The 15,479-nt window shown below is 41.0% G+C and overlaps 1 protein-coding gene across 1 annotated transcript in view; it reads left to right on the forward strand.

Moving 5' to 3' along the window:
* The first annotated feature begins 538 nt into the window (after nt 1–538).
* DHX15 (DEAH (Asp-Glu-Ala-His) box helicase 15) overlaps nt 539–15,479 on the forward strand; it is a 63,756-nt gene continuing 48,815 nt past the window's right edge. The window contains exons 1-3 of the mRNA XM_011991301.1: nt 539–819; nt 8,481–8,916; nt 14,326–14,519. Coding sequence (XP_011846691.1) covers nt 749–819; nt 8,481–8,916; nt 14,326–14,519 — 701 coding nt within the window. The 5' untranslated portion in view covers nt 539–748. The remainder of the gene's footprint in view (nt 820–8,480; nt 8,917–14,325; nt 14,520–15,479) is intronic.

Genomic DNA, 15,479 nt, shown 5'->3' on the forward strand with positions numbered 1-15,479 from the left:
ACCACGCCCGGCTCATTTTTGTATTTTTAGTAGAGACGGAGTTTCACTATGTTGGCCAGGCTGGTCTCGAACTCCTGACCTCGTGATCCGCCTGCCTCGATCTCCCAAAGTGTTGGGATTACAGGCGTGAACCACCGCGCGCGGTCCCTCACTGCAACTGAGAGTAGCGGGGTGGCCTCAAGTTCCAGATCTGGAGTTACTAAATAGCTGGGTTCCAATTCCGGCTCTGCCACTTATTAGTTGTACGATCTTCGTTTCTCAACCTCTCTGGGTCTGAGATTCCCTTAAAGCCGGGGTAACAGAGATGAATAGGATTTCCTAACTAGGACTAGACTTCCTCAATTTCTCGACTCAGAGGGGCAAGGATAGACTGAAATGGAAAGTGAAGGCCTTCAGGCTTTTCCTAACAGCCGCTCCTAGGAGGGGAAAGCTACGGGAAGAGGGAGGAGACCCAAGAAAGGTCGGACCAATGAGGCAGCGGGCGGGACAGGAGTTCCCGCCTTTGGGCGGCGTGCGCGCGCACCTCGCTCACACGCACACTCGCACGCACGCACGCTGCGGAAGCGCGCGCGCGCGCAGGCCCAGCCCTCGTCGCCGCCGCCATTTTAGCTCCTGGTTCCGGCCGCACCGTGTGGGCTGTAGTAGCGGGAGGGGTGGGGGTCCTCCAGAGTTAAGTGGCTGTCCTCCACTGTGCCCATACAGCAGCTAGCTTTCTTCCTTAATAACCGCCCGTTCGAAGAGTGCGAGGATGTCCAAGCGGCACCGGTTGGACCTAGGGGAGGATTACCCCTCTGGCAAGAAGCGTGCGGGGACCGATGGGTAAGCCAGGCCGGGGGCGCGAGGCAGCAGCTCGGGCTTTGTTGGGGTCCTGGCAGGGAGCGGGCTGGGACTGGCCTGGCCGAGCGGGTCCTGGAGCCCGAGCCTTTGTTTCCTTCTGGGCTGGGTTCACCAGCGGCGGGTCGGAGAAGCGCGGCGCCCGTTCGGCCCGGCAAGGGCGCGGGGAGTTGAGTGCGGCGGGGCCGGTGCCCAACCCAGTCCGGTGGGTGGAGAGGCCTGCAGTGGCCATGAGGGCGCCTCCTCCCCCAGGCCGAACCGAGCAGGAGTCACTTTCGAGGGCGTGGGGCGGGAGTGAACCGCGGACCTCGTGGCCTCGGTTCCCGAGGAAGGCCTGGATCCGGGGGAGAGAGTGGGGGAGGGCGCGGCGGGAGTATTCGCTTCCAAGGGCACCAGGCACTTCCCAGGCAGAGGGGCCGTGGGGAGGGCCTGAGTGGGGGCGCGGCCAGGCACTCCAGACGGGAAAGGCGGAGGGCGGAAAGTGAGAGCAGCGCGTGGATCCTAATGTAGGCTGGGGTGGGGGTGGCGGGAGTTGAGAGAAGCCAGCAAATGGGGAGTTCTGTGGGGAAGTGGGAGTAGAGGACTTGCCGGGAGAAAGGAAAGGGTGGAGTAAAATACCTGGTGGGCTGGAAGGCTGGTGTTTTGGGGCGACTGAGTTTATAGTTTGGCGGGAGAGAGCGTGCCTCGGTCCATTCAAACACTTCAAAGTAGATACTAGCAAACTTCCGCCCTCTGCCTACGCTCCCGCCATCTCCTCTGTTTCCTGCTTTGGTTAAAACTAGTTACCGAACATCATCCCATGGGGAGGGATTAGAAGGCATTCTTTTTTTTTTTTTTCATCTTTTATTTTCTGTGCATGCCCCACTTTTCTTCATAAGTAGCTTTTGAAATACAGGGATCATGTTCAAAACGTGTTTTTAGTATTTATGGCGAAACACCGCCCATGTGGAGGTTGAGAGTTGAAATACTTACACAAAGTCATGGTGTTCCAGATTCCTTTCCTTAAAGATACAGAGGAATTTAACAGTTAACTTAAGCAGTTTTATGAAAATCTGTTTCTTTCCCGTGTGTGTTTTCATTGCTGAAGTGCAAAGACCTATTTGGATAATTCAGGCAAAACCCACAGAAGCCCTAATATCCAAATATTTTGCATAATTTTATCATTTTATTGTGTACTTGTGATACGGAATCACTGTGTCAAGTCCCCTTGTCTAGCTTTTTTGAAATTTTCAGCTGAAGTTCTTCATTGAAATTGATTTCTAGGGATATGTTTAGTGTCATTGTAGAGTATAAGCCAGGATAGGATGTACTTTCTGAGACCTTCCCATATGTTGAATTATTCAGTACAAAGCAAAAGCATGTCACAGTTTTGTGAGTTGTTTAGTTGGCGATATTAGGCATTGTAAAAAGACAATGACACTGTAAGACAGACTCTCTTTAGGCTATCACTGTCCCCCACCATTACCCCCCACAAAACGTTAAATGCCTCTGAGCTGTATGTCACAGACTCTCAGAGCCGGGAGCAACTTAAAAAAGACTATACAGCTCCACTCAAGGAATGAGAAATGGAGAACAGTTAAGGTGGCTCGGGCAAGTTTACAGCAGGATCTGGAACCCTGCCTTTATCATTTTCACTCAGCAGCACACAGTTCAGTACTGTAGTTAAGACTCATTACAGCCTATTTTAATGACATTTATAATGGGTTGGTAAAGTAGGGAACACTTAGTTCTTGATTTCTCTGAAGCAAAAATAAATTGCTGTCATCTGGAACTGATGTCTCTAACAGGAGGTCAGATTGGAACAAAATATTCTGGGAGGGAATGAATGAATTCATTTGTATTTGTGCATATGTGCACCATTTAAAATGCTTCCCTTGGGATTAGTGGTCCCACCATATGTATGTGCAATTGTTTACTATCTCTTACAAAAACAGATACCCTTAGTAAACATGTCGACTTTCGGGGTCTAACGGTAGCTTTATGATTCCCTTGTATATTATTTAGAATTTGCCTGTGGATAAAGGAGAGTTCATCTTTGGAATAATGCTCAAGTTATAAGAAATTGTAGAGGGAAGTTTTAATACTAATTTCTATGTCATTTGAGTGCCATTTATCATAGAACTGGCTTTATTTAACAGTGGACTTACAGGGTTTATCAGCATCAGGATTTTTTTTCATACTCCGTAATTTTAAGTCACTTGTTGACTGCCATGCAATCCTGCAGATTTTTTTTTTTACCCTGATAGTCAGCAAGTGGTTTTATCTGAGAGCATAAGCTTGTCAGTCTTACAAACTCCACTACCAGATAGAATGTCTCCAATACTGAGAAGAGAAGGTAATTCAGTGGGAGATTTCACTTACATTAATGTTCCCAACTATATAAGTCTTTATTTTATTCTGGACATATTTTAACTTTGAAATCAGGTGAAGTTATTATAGGTTTCTGTTGCGTATTCTGGCCTCATTTCTTCTTTTTGTCAACCCACAGAGTCTTCACTATACAGTTATTACCAAGAGACAACTTACTGTTGAAGTATGGAAAAAAGTTTTCCATGTTAGGGACGTTTTTCATTTTGATGTTGGTTTTTGATATTACCACCTGATAAGACTTTTTCCTGTTACTTATGGGAAAGTAATGCTAATATGTTAATACTGTGATAACATTTGTAGAGCACACACATTTTCACTACAATCCTGTATGGTACATGAGGTTAAATGAACTTACCACGGGAACATAGGAAATGTTTATACTCAAAGGTTTAAAAAAGGCATTCCCTAAAATATTCATCTCCGTCTTTGGAGAACATGTTTTAGTGAACATTTTTTAAGATCTCTGCGTATTGACTTAAAAATATGAGCTATAAAATTTGATATCAGTGGGATCAACACGTGTCATTTTGTACTGTGATTTTTTTTTCCACTCAGAAGTGTCATTAACTGTAGGTATATATTATGCTTTTAAATTGGCTGCCATAGGCCGGGCATGGTGGCTCACGCCTGTAATCCCAGCACTTTGGGAAGCCAGGGCGGGTGGATCACGAGGTCAGGAGATCAAGACCATCCTGGCTAACACGGTGAAACCCTGACTCTACTAAAAATACAAAAAATTAGCCGGGTGTGGTGGTGGATGCTTGTAGTCCCAGCTACTTGGGAGGCTGAGGCAGGAGAATGGCGTGAACCCGTGAGGCGGAGCTTGCAGTGAGCCAAGATTGCGCCACTGTCTTCCAGCCTGGACAACAGAGCGAGACTCCGTCTCAAAAAAAATAAAACATAAAAAAAATTGGCTGCCATAGTACTCTAGTTGTAAAGGTATGACATCACTTACTTAACCAATATTCTATTCATTGATGTTTAGGAAGTTTTCCACTTGTTGCTATTTTATAAATGAGAAGTATGATGAACATCCTTATACATACATATTTGCACACATCCTTGAGAAGTTCCTGGAAATAAGATTGACAGATAAAAAGCAATGCTTATTGCCAGGTGCGGTGGCTAAGCGCCTGTAATCCCAGCACTTTGGGAGGCCTAGGTGAATGGATCACCTGAGGTCAGGATTTCAAGACCAGCCTGGCCAGCATGGTAAAACGTATTTTTGTCTCTACTAAAAATAGAAAAATTAACTGGGCGTGGTGGTGCACCCCTGTAATCCCAGCTACTTTGGAGGGTGAGGCAGGAGAATTGCTTGAACCTGGGAGGGAGAGGTTGCAGTGAGTCAAGATTGTGCCACTGCACTCTAGCCTGGGTAACAGAGTGAGATTCTTTTTAAAAAAAAAAAAAAGCAATGTTTATTTAAAATATCATGATTTTGATGACCAGTTTACATCTTCATTAGCAGTACTTCAGTGCCTGTTGTTATTCCATGTAGAATTTTTGTTCTTTCATTTTTTAGATATAGGGTCTTCCTCTGTTTCCCAGGCTGGAGTGCTCTGGTGTGATCATGACTCACTGCAATCTCAAACTCCTGGGCTCAAGTGATCTTCCCACCTCAGCCTCCCAGGTAGCTGGGACTACAGCTATGCCGCCACACCTGGCTAATTTTAAAGTTTTTTGTAGAGATGGGGTCTCAATATATTGCACAGGCTGGTCTCAAACTTTTGGCCTCCAGTGATCCTCCCACTTTGGCCTCCCAAAGCACTGGGATTACATGTGTGAGTCACCAGGTCTTTCCTTCCATGTGGGATTATAACATGATATTAGAACTTTAAAAAGATCTTTAATAATAGCCAATATTGGCTGGGCATGGTGGCTCACGCCTGTAATCCCAGCACTTTGGGAGGCCGAGGCAGTCAGATCATGAGGTCAAGAGATTGAAACCATCCTGGCCAACATGGTGAAACCCCGCCTCTACTAAAAATACAAAAATGAGTGGGGTGTGGTGGCACATACCTGTAGTTCCAGCTACTCCGGAGACAGGCAGGAGCATCGCTTGAAACAGGGAGGCAGAGGTTGCAGTGAGCTGAGATTGCACCACTGCACTCCAGCCTGGTAACAGAGCAAGATTCTATCTCAAAATAATAATAATAATAACCACCACCACCAATGTTGGGCATTTGCAGTGTGCCAGACAACACTTTAAGCACATCACATACATTAACTCATTTAATCCTTTTGATACTCTACAAGACATATTAATAGCCACATCTTATAGATGAGGGAAGAAATAACTGTGATCCTATAGTTGCCTTAAGTCTTGAGCCAGGATTGAACTGAGACACAGTATAGAACAGTATGTTAAACAACTGTGTCATATCACCTCTCTCCCTGCTAGTGTTGTGGCTGTGTCTGAAACACTGACTTGATACCAGTTTTTAAAAACCCTTATACCTCAACTAGTAAACTTTTAAGAACAAAACTCCTGTATCATAAAAAATACCTGTTTAAAAAAACATTGCACAATAGTTGATAAATATTTATGAAGTGGAGGGTTTGATTTCCACCCTTTACTGACTTTTCGTTTGTATCCTACCTCTCTCGTTGAAGGTAGGTAGTTTGAGCCATAAGCAACATTTCTAGGTGGCTGAATTTGCCTCCTGCATCCTCCCTGTTTTCTTACTTTAATCTGAGACTAAAAGTATCTGAAAATGCTTATCATTTTGCAGGTCAGTAAATTGAGGTGGTGTCTTACAACTGTGATTCCAGCATTCCTTTTAATACCACAGCTGTCCCCATTGCTTGATCAGCAGCTAACCTTTTTATCTTTAGAATGTATTTTATACATCCTATGTTTTGGTAATGAAGCTTCTGATGAAGTGGGCCCCTGAAAAAATCTTTGTTAGTATAGGTATTACTTTAACAAACTAAGGCAATATGTAATACATGATTTACTTTGTCACTGCTCTTTCCCCAAATTTTGTAACTCTTGAAAGGTTAGGTCCATGTCTTAATTGCCTAGTACTATGCTAGAAGTATAGAAATCATTAAATTTCTATACTTTAATGATTAATATAGAAATCATTAAATTTCTAGGCTGGGCATGGTAGCTCACATCTGTAATCCCAGCACTTTGGGAGGCTGAAGCAAAAGATTGCTTGATCCCAGGAGTTCAGAACCATCCTGGGCAACATGGTGAGACCCTCATCTCTACAAAAATAAAAAATTAGCCAGGCATGGTGGTGCATGCCTGTCTGTAGTCCCAGTTGCTCGGGAGGCTCGGGGTAGGAGGACCACTTGAACCCGGAAGTTTGAGATTGCGGGGAGCCATGATCCAGTGAGCCACTGCACTCCAACCTGGGTGACGAGCGAGATCTTATCTCAAAAAAAAGAAAATTGTTTCAATTATTTTTTGTGATCTCCTCCTTCCCCCATGGTTGAGTGAATACTAGAAACATGAATCCTTTTTGTATAGACCAGATGTGCTTTAAGAGTTCTTTTCTAGCTGTATGTTCCATGATCTTTAAGATGTCTAGTATTTGAACCATATGTGAGTACAGTGCTTCTCACTTTGCTGGGTACATTTCTGTGCACTCTTATTGTAAACTGCACCTCATTGGCATTTTGGAGCAATGTAAACACTTATTTAATTAACAGTCACCTTAGGCCAGAAACAGGAGAAGCAAAGATGGTTGATGGCATATTTCGGAAGGTAGGCCCAGACTCTCAAGTATTGAATTGTGAGACTTCATTTTATGTTTTTTAAGTTATCCGTTGACTTTTCTTTCCCATTGATTTTCTTTCTGTTTATGCCAGGTGAGATGAGAGGCTTCATACAGTTCTGGCTTGTATGCTCTGTGAGTTTTGTAGGTGAACATTGGAATAGAATAGGGGAAAATCACTTTTCATGTTTACATATGCATATATCTGGCTTTTCTTCTCTTTGAGTAAATTTGTACATGGCACACAACTGTACTTGGAGCACATGGAATTTGTACTTTTGTGTGTTGTGGGTAAGGAACTATGATATGTTTAGGGGCTTGTGTCATAGCTCCATCATGCCTGATTATTTCAAGTCTGGGTTTAAACATCTTGAGGCAAGTTTCTCTGCTGGAGTAGTTGGTCTGTAGTAAACTGGACTAGTAGAATGAACAAGCATAGATTATTTTATTTCCACCACCAGTCTCCCAGAGGCTGCTTTCAGCCACAACGCATATGAGCAACATGCAGCCCTTCTGCTTGTGAAGTTCTTAGCATAGATACTTTTAAAATGACTTATTAAGGTCAATCTCTAATAACTGGAAGTAGATACCAGAATTGACTACTTAAAATTGACCCAAGTTTAATAGAGTGGCTACCTGCATAATTTTAACATGTTAAACAACTTAATAGTGTTCATTGAAGCTTATTTTTAATTTGACTATGTTTCATTTTATGGTAGACCAAGGTACATAGATTTATAGAGTGCTTTCAGTTTTTTACTGTTGCTGTTAAGGTTAAAATGCAAGAGTAAACAAGGAAGAAGGAATAAAAGTGTTTTAATTTCAGTTTTTCTTACAAAACAGTATACATTTACTGAACAAAATTGGGAAAGTGCTAGAAAGTATAACTAAAAAAACAAATTCTGCAGTCCTGTAATTCATATTTGTATTAGTTGAGATATTGATATGTATAACATTGTACTATGCTCTTTTCACTTTGCATTACAACCAAACATTGTCCTATGGCAAAGAAAGGAATGTTAAAACAATTTATTAAATGTGGATTATAAAAGTATTGAGCAAAACCCACCACTGTTGACTGTAGTAATGTGAGGTAGAGTTGTCTTTATGTCCAGTAACAGTGTTTGTGCTAACTTCTGAATATACTTTTAGTGCAAAAAATACCTCTTCACAAATTGAAGGAGAATTTGAGAAAGATTGAGATGCCATCTTCTTTTGCTCAATTTGGACCTATCCTTTCTTCATCCTACTCTCAGTATCTGATTTCTGTTGTCTAAGTAGGAGGGGTTTTACTTGCAGCAGACTGAGTTCTTGTAACCTTACGTTGAAAGTTAAGGAAGGTGAGGCATCAGCAAGGAAGGGAAAGATGTTTGTGGTGGAGAATGAGAAGCCCTTAATTGTAGGGTATTTTTTATTATTTCTGATAGTTACATAATCCATTGGATTTTTTACTCACTTGAATGTTGGACATTTACTCTCTTTGTGATTATAACACTAACATGAACATTCTGCTTAAAATTCAGAATCTGAATTCTAAATTTTTGTTTTTAGGAAGGATCGAGATCGAGACCGGGATCGTGAAGATCGGTCTAAAGATCGAGACCGAGAACGCGATAGAGGAGATAGAGAGCGGGAGAGGGAGAAAGAAAAGGAGAAGGAGTTGCGAGCTTCAACGAATGCTATGCTTATCAGTGCTGGATTACCACCTTTAAAAGCTTCCCATTCAGCTCATTCAACCCACTCAGCGCATTCAACGCATTCGACACATTCTGCTCATTCAGCGCACGCCGGACATGCAGGTCACACGTCACTTCCACAGTGCATTAATCCGTTCACCAACTTACCCCATACTCCTCGATACTATGATATTCTAAAGAAACGGCTTCAGCTCCCTGTTTGGGAATACAAGGATAGGTTTACAGATATTCTGGTTAGACATCAGTCCTTTGTACTGGTTGGTGAGACTGGGTCTGGTAAAACAACACAGGTGAGTTACTGTATACCATGGTACATATTTCATTTATGTTTAAATTTAGCAAATGTTGCGTATTTGATTCTGGTGGTCATTTCCCTTGTCTGTCCTATGGAACATCTTGAAGAATAGCTGCTTTGATGTTTAATTGGCACTCTGAATTTCAGAGTGGAAATCCTATGGAGAGTACCTCTCTCCCCTGAGTCTAGGGGAAAATAGTGGTGCTTGCTTTTCAAATTTTGTTACCTTAAGTATGGCAGAGTGATGCTCTCCCACCCATTTTGACTCTAGGACAGTACAGATTTAGGGACACACAGTTTATTTTCTGGTGCTTGGGTGGAGAAATCAACCACTGGGGTAGATTTTTGTCGTTTGTATTTAATATAGTATCTTGAGCCATGCAAATATCTATTTTTCGAAAAAATGAAGTGCTAAAAGGATATGAAGTCTATACTCATGACTTTTGTCCATCTAGTCATCCCCCCCCCATAGAACTAAACACTGTTACTAGTGTCTTATTTGTAATATATCTAGGATATTTTTTAAACACGGATGGGCTATTATTAACTAGACCCCTGTTGATAGACATTTAGGCTGTTTCCCATGGTGGTTTTGCATGGGCAAGTGTTTCTGTAGGAATCAGAAATTGCTGGGTCAGAAGATCATTTGTAATTGTGATACAGAAAGCTGGATAGCCTTCCAGAGGGAGTGTATTAATTTACCTTTCCATGAGCATGTATGAGAACATATGTGGGAAACTATTAAAACGTATCATTGAACTTGAAGTTTTACAAATCCAATAGGTGAAAAATTGCATTCTAGTGTACTTTTTAATTTGCATTTTCTTGCTGTGGGTGAGAAGTAACTCTTTATACATTTAAGCCTGAACCATTAATTAAAAATTTCTTTTGGTTTCAAAAGTAGTGGTCCCTGATCATTGTAGAAAATTTGAAAAAATCAGAAAAGTATTAAAGCTAATTTAATAATTACCTGCCTTACCATGCAGAGATTGAACATACTGCATACACAATTTATCTTTTTCTAAAGTTACATGTGCATAGACATTTTGTAGCAACAAAAATAGGAAGCTTTTATTACAGACTGAGCCTTTGTACCATTTTTCTTTTCCTTTCTTTTCTTTTCTTTTCTTTTCTTTTCTTTTGTATTGTTGTTGTTGAGACAGAGTCTCTTTCACCCATGCTGGAGTGCAGTGGTATGAACGCAGCCTCAACCTCCTGGGCTGAAGGGATCCTCCTGCCTCAGCTTCCCAAGTAGCTGAGATCACAGGCATATGCCACCAGTGCCTGGCTAAGTTTTAAATAAAATTTTTGTAGAGTTGAGGTTTTGAACTCCTGAGCTTAAGCAATCCTCCTGCCTTAGCCTTCCCAATTTTTCTTTTTTAATGAAAGAAAACTTAGAATTGATGTTAGGGTGTTCAAAAATCACCTTACGGAAATGTAAAGAATTTTCAAATTACATGGAAGACTGTAACTCTGAACTTACTATTTAATTGACATTTGGGTAAAGCCAGACACTGTATACTTTACATGTATTAGCTTATTGACATTTTTCTATAATCCTGCAGGGAAGATATTCATCACCACTTTACAGATGAGCAAAATGAGGTTTAGGTTTATGAGAAACTTAGGTTTAGCGAATTGTCCTGGGTTGGGTTGTGGATTTTGGTGGGCTCAACGTTTAAAACTTTGTACCTTTGTCTTTATATCTAAAGTTATATTTCATACTGCTATTCTGTGGTCTGATATAGGTAGCCTCATTTCAGAGATGAGTTTATTAATGGTTAGTGTAGAAGGAGGTCAGGTCAACTCAAGATGAGGTTTGTGATTATTTGGATTAATATTTGACTTTTAGAGGGGTAAAGATACTTGAATACTTAGGATTGCAACACATCAGGGGGATTTGAAGGGAAACCAAACAGTTTAAGGAGTGAATTTCATTCATATGTTTCCTAGCATACTCTTATTAAACTTTGACTCAAACCATTAAAACCAGTCTTTTTTTTAGTGATTTGTTCTTGTCAGAAAAATTCTCTAAAGAAAATCTAAAGTAATGACTTTAACTTTTTTTTTATTATTATTTTGAGACAAAGTGTCGCTCTGTTACCCAAGCTAAAGTGCAGTGATGTAATCTTGGCTTCCTGCAACCTCTTCCTCCTGGGTTCAAGTGATTCTCCTGCCTCAGCCTCCTGAGTAGCTGGGACTACAAGTGTGCGCCACCATGCCTGGCTAATTGTTTTTGTATTTTTAATAGAAACAGCGTTTCACCATGTTGGCCAGGCTGTTCTCTAAATCCTGACCTCAAGTGATTGGCCTGTCTCGGCCTCCCATGTGCTGGGATTACAGGCCTGAGCCACTGCACCGGACCATGACTTTAACTTTTGACAGACCTACAGTAAAGATGTTTCACATTGCTGCTTAGTAGACACATAACTGCACATGAGTAAGGAATTGAAGCTAGGTCAGCCAAAGGGACAGTGTGAGCAAGGACACATGTTGAGCTAAGGGAATGCAGATATGCTCTGGCCAGAATACAGAGGGTTTGGGAAGGTGGAGGTGGGGCAGGTGAGACTACAACTGTCAGTTGAGCCTTAATATATCTTACATAGATTGGAAGCCATCAGAGCTCTTGAACTGAAGAGGAATGATTAGGATTTTTTTTTTTAAAAATGTCCTGTCTAGTGAACATACTGATGATAGACCATGTAAGAGGTCATAACAAAAGTTTTTATTCTGCGAAGGGCCATGGGAATAGAAAATAAAGAATGGATTGGAGTCAGGATATTAGGAATTAACAAGTATTTTGGAGGAAGGTGAGAAATGGTTTTGCTTTTGAACGTGTGAATTTGAGATACTAACTAGGTGGAAATGACCATTAGCTCTAAGATGGAAGCTAGAGTTAGGATTGGCATTGATGAATTACAGGTAATACTAGAAGTTAGAACATATAAAACTTCACAGGATATTGTGTAAAACAAGACTAGAACACTGAGGATCAGTTTGTAAGATGACCTCAAGTGGAGGAAGAGAAGAAGCTGAAAAGGAGGAATGGCTTTAAAATAACTTAGTCCTGGCTGGGTGCGGTGGCCCATGCCTGTAATCCTGGCAGTTTGGAAGGCTGAGGCGGGCGGATCACCTGAGGACAGGGATTTGAGACCAGCCTGGCCAATATGGTGAGACCCTGTCTCTACTAAAAATACAAAAATTAGCTGGGCGTGGTGGCGCACACCTGTAATCCCAGCTCTTTGGGAGGCTGAGGCAGGAGAATCACTTGAACCCTGGAGGTGGAGGTTGCAGTAAGCCCAGATTGCGCCCCTGCATTCCAGCCTGGGCAACAGAGTGAGACTCCATCTTAAAAAAAATAGAACTGATCCCTGGCTTGAATACACCAGTAGCCTACAAATTTCAGGACCTCCTTCTCTTCTTAATGCTGTGTTCCTTAGAAATGTGAACAGATGCATTAACTGACTGGTTCTCCAGCTATTGCCTGGGAGTTCTTAAAAGTCCTTGAAACGATTTCAGGGGTCCTAGAATTTGTAAAAATATAAGGAAATGCACTCTTCTAGCTAAGTTTTTTTTGTTTGCAAAGTAGTCATTTTTATAGAAAGTGTTATTTTGTATTAAAACAGAATGAGATTTTATTGTTAGCAATTAATAAATATTTTAGCAATTTTTCAGTTTTAATTTCTTAACACAGTAAATTTATTAGTAGTTTGGCATCCTTGGTCATTTTCAGAGTGAGTGTACAGGGGTCCTGAGAGCTGCTAGTTAACTTGTTGGTTTTGTTTTTCAAGTGGAGATAAGCTGTCGATTTTAGTGGAGTGAATTAAAAAATCTGAAAATTCTTGGCCAGGCATGGTGGCTCATGCCTATAATCCCAGCACTTTGGAAGGCCGAGGCGGGTGCATCATCTGAGGTCAGGAGTTCGAGACCAGCCTGCCCAATATGGTGAAACCCCATCTCTACTTAAAATACAAAAAATTAGCCAGGCGTGGTGGCATGTGCCTGTAGTCGCAGCTACTTGGGAGGCTGAGACAGGAGAATCGCTTGAACCTGGGAGGCAGTGGTTGCAGTGAGCTGAGATTGTGCCACTGCACTCCAGCCTGGGCAACAAGAGTAAGACTGCATCTCAAAAAAACAAAAAAAAACAAAAGATAACATTTTTGCCTTGAGAATTTTGAATTAATTTTAAATATCTTTAGTTCACCAGTGAGTGGTTTTTGAATTTTCACTTTCTAGATCTTTGAAAGTACATTTTGCCCTTGTGAAAGGATTGCCGAATTGAGGATATATGTAGGTCTGTGGATTTACAGAACCCAATAGATACCACTTCTTTAGTTATTTTTGTTCATTTAAAGTGTTTTAAAGATATATGTGATGTTTTTAGAGAATCAGCATAATTAACCCTCCCTTTCAGATACTTGTCAGTGACAGGTTACCCCCAAATTGCAGAAGCAACCTAACTAAAATGTAATAATAGTGCAGCTACCAATATTCTTCATCAGTTTTACTGTACTGATACTGTGCAGAAAACTCCATGTTTCCTGTAGCATTGGAGTCTGATAGGCTTCTGGAAGCTTTGATGTAAAACAATTATGCTCTTCCAGCAGTGGATTTCCATTTAATGTGGTGAGCACTTACATTTTCCCCATGATTCTTTTCCAGTTAAGTGACTGTAAAACTGTAAAACTGGGGAATCCATTAGCTTATGTTGATAATGGAACTGGGGGGAAATGTACTGCCATCAAGGCACCCAACTTAACTTGTGCTTGGGGGTCCCCCGCCCCTTTGGCCACCCTTAACGAAGTGGTACTGCTCTAGGTCCTGTTAAATTTGAGACTGGCAGTTCTTAAAATTGACTTTAAGATGGTACCTAAGGTGCTGCCATTGTGCATACTGCTCCTGAGGGGAAAAGGATAGGATTACCAAAGAGTGGGGTGCTAAGAGTTAGGTTCTGCTGGCTTATCAACCAAATTTGAATTGAATTAAATACAAGTACAACTTCAGAGTTACAAGGGGATATGATTTCTACTTGATTTTGCAACTCAAATTATATAAGAATTTAAAAGTTACACTTTCTTAGAAACGTTATAAAGTAGAATTTGTAGTAAGTTGGAGTTTTTAAAATTGCATGGGGAAATACTTCATGATGGGATAGTTCACCCTGTCGAGTGCATCTCTGACTGTGTATACCCAGCTCAGGGGTATGTGTCATATCAGTATTATACATGACTGTTCCTTGGTTTAGAGAGCTTGTGTTGTTACAAGTTTTGAGTCACAAATCTTTTTGTCATTTGCCTAATTGAATTTGTTTTTAAATCATTGGAATGAGATAAAGTGTTTTATGTTACATATGCTTGATATGCAGGCAGAATAGAATTAATTTAAATGTGAAATTATTTGATAGATTCCGCAGTGGTGTGTGGAGTACATGCGATCATTACCAGGACCCAAGAGAGGAGTTGCCTGTACCCAACCGAGGAGAGTGGCTGCAATGAGTGTGGCTCAGAGAGTTGCTGATGAAATGGATGTGATGTTGGGCCAGGAAGTTGGTTACTCCATTCGATTTGAAGACTGCAGTAGTGCGAAAACCATTCTTAAGTAAGTACTATATCTTTAAAGATGCTTTTCTTTCTCTGCTTGCCACTTTCTGCCATTAGGTAGAAGACTTTGCTAGTGCAGGCTTATGTCATCCAAATTTAGAATTGTCCAAAGTAGGCCTTCTTAGACTTACCACATGACCTTATTTTAATTATAGATTATTGGTAATATATAGCTATTTGGTAGAAATTGAAGTTCAAAGGTCACATTTTAGTTACTTGGTTCTGCATTTTAGGTGAAATGTTACTGATACTGTAAAATGTGTGATTTTAGTAGACACAATGGCGTATGACTTAATTGTGAAAGAAAAGGAAAGTGGCGTGTCTTAGTAAAAGATAACTACTTTTAGAAAGAAGAATGTATAGGATGGGATTTGATTTATTTAGGGGAGAGGGGACTTTTAATGTTAATTATGCAGTTATTACCGTGCATCTGTTATAAGCTAAAGAGGAGTCTTTTGTTCTGTAATACACTCTTAGAGCTGCCTCTAGGACCTCGTTCCTCTGTAGCTGTGGTGCAGATGATTGACTACCATATTGAGCTTTCTAATGTTTTAACTCTGCCAACTTTTTATTGCCTTACACTTGCATTCTGCATAAGTTGAGATATATACTACCTGATAATGATTCTTTCTCAAGTCTTATTTCCCTCTGGTTGCTTCTGCTTATTCTGTATTTATGTGACATTTAAGTCCTTTTAAACGTGACTTGTTTGAGTGGGGCTCAGTGGCATATGCCTGTTTATTCCTAGCCACTTGGTAGGCTGAAGCAGGAGGATTGCTTGAGGCCAAGAGTTCAAGGCTACAGTGAACTCTGATCATGCCTGTGATAGCTACTGCATTTGAACCTGAGCAACATAGCAAGACCACATTTCTTTAAAAAGAAAAAAATAAAAAATCATATCTATGTAATCTTCTCCCTGAGGTTTTTAAAAACCATTTTGGAGCATTGTGTAGGCAGT

This window comes from Mandrillus leucophaeus, unplaced genomic scaffold (genome assembly GCF_000951045.1).
Source record: "Mandrillus leucophaeus isolate KB7577 unplaced genomic scaffold, Mleu.le_1.0 Scaffold393, whole genome shotgun sequence".
Classification (NCBI taxonomy): Eukaryota; Metazoa; Chordata; class Mammalia; order Primates; family Cercopithecidae; genus Mandrillus; species Mandrillus leucophaeus.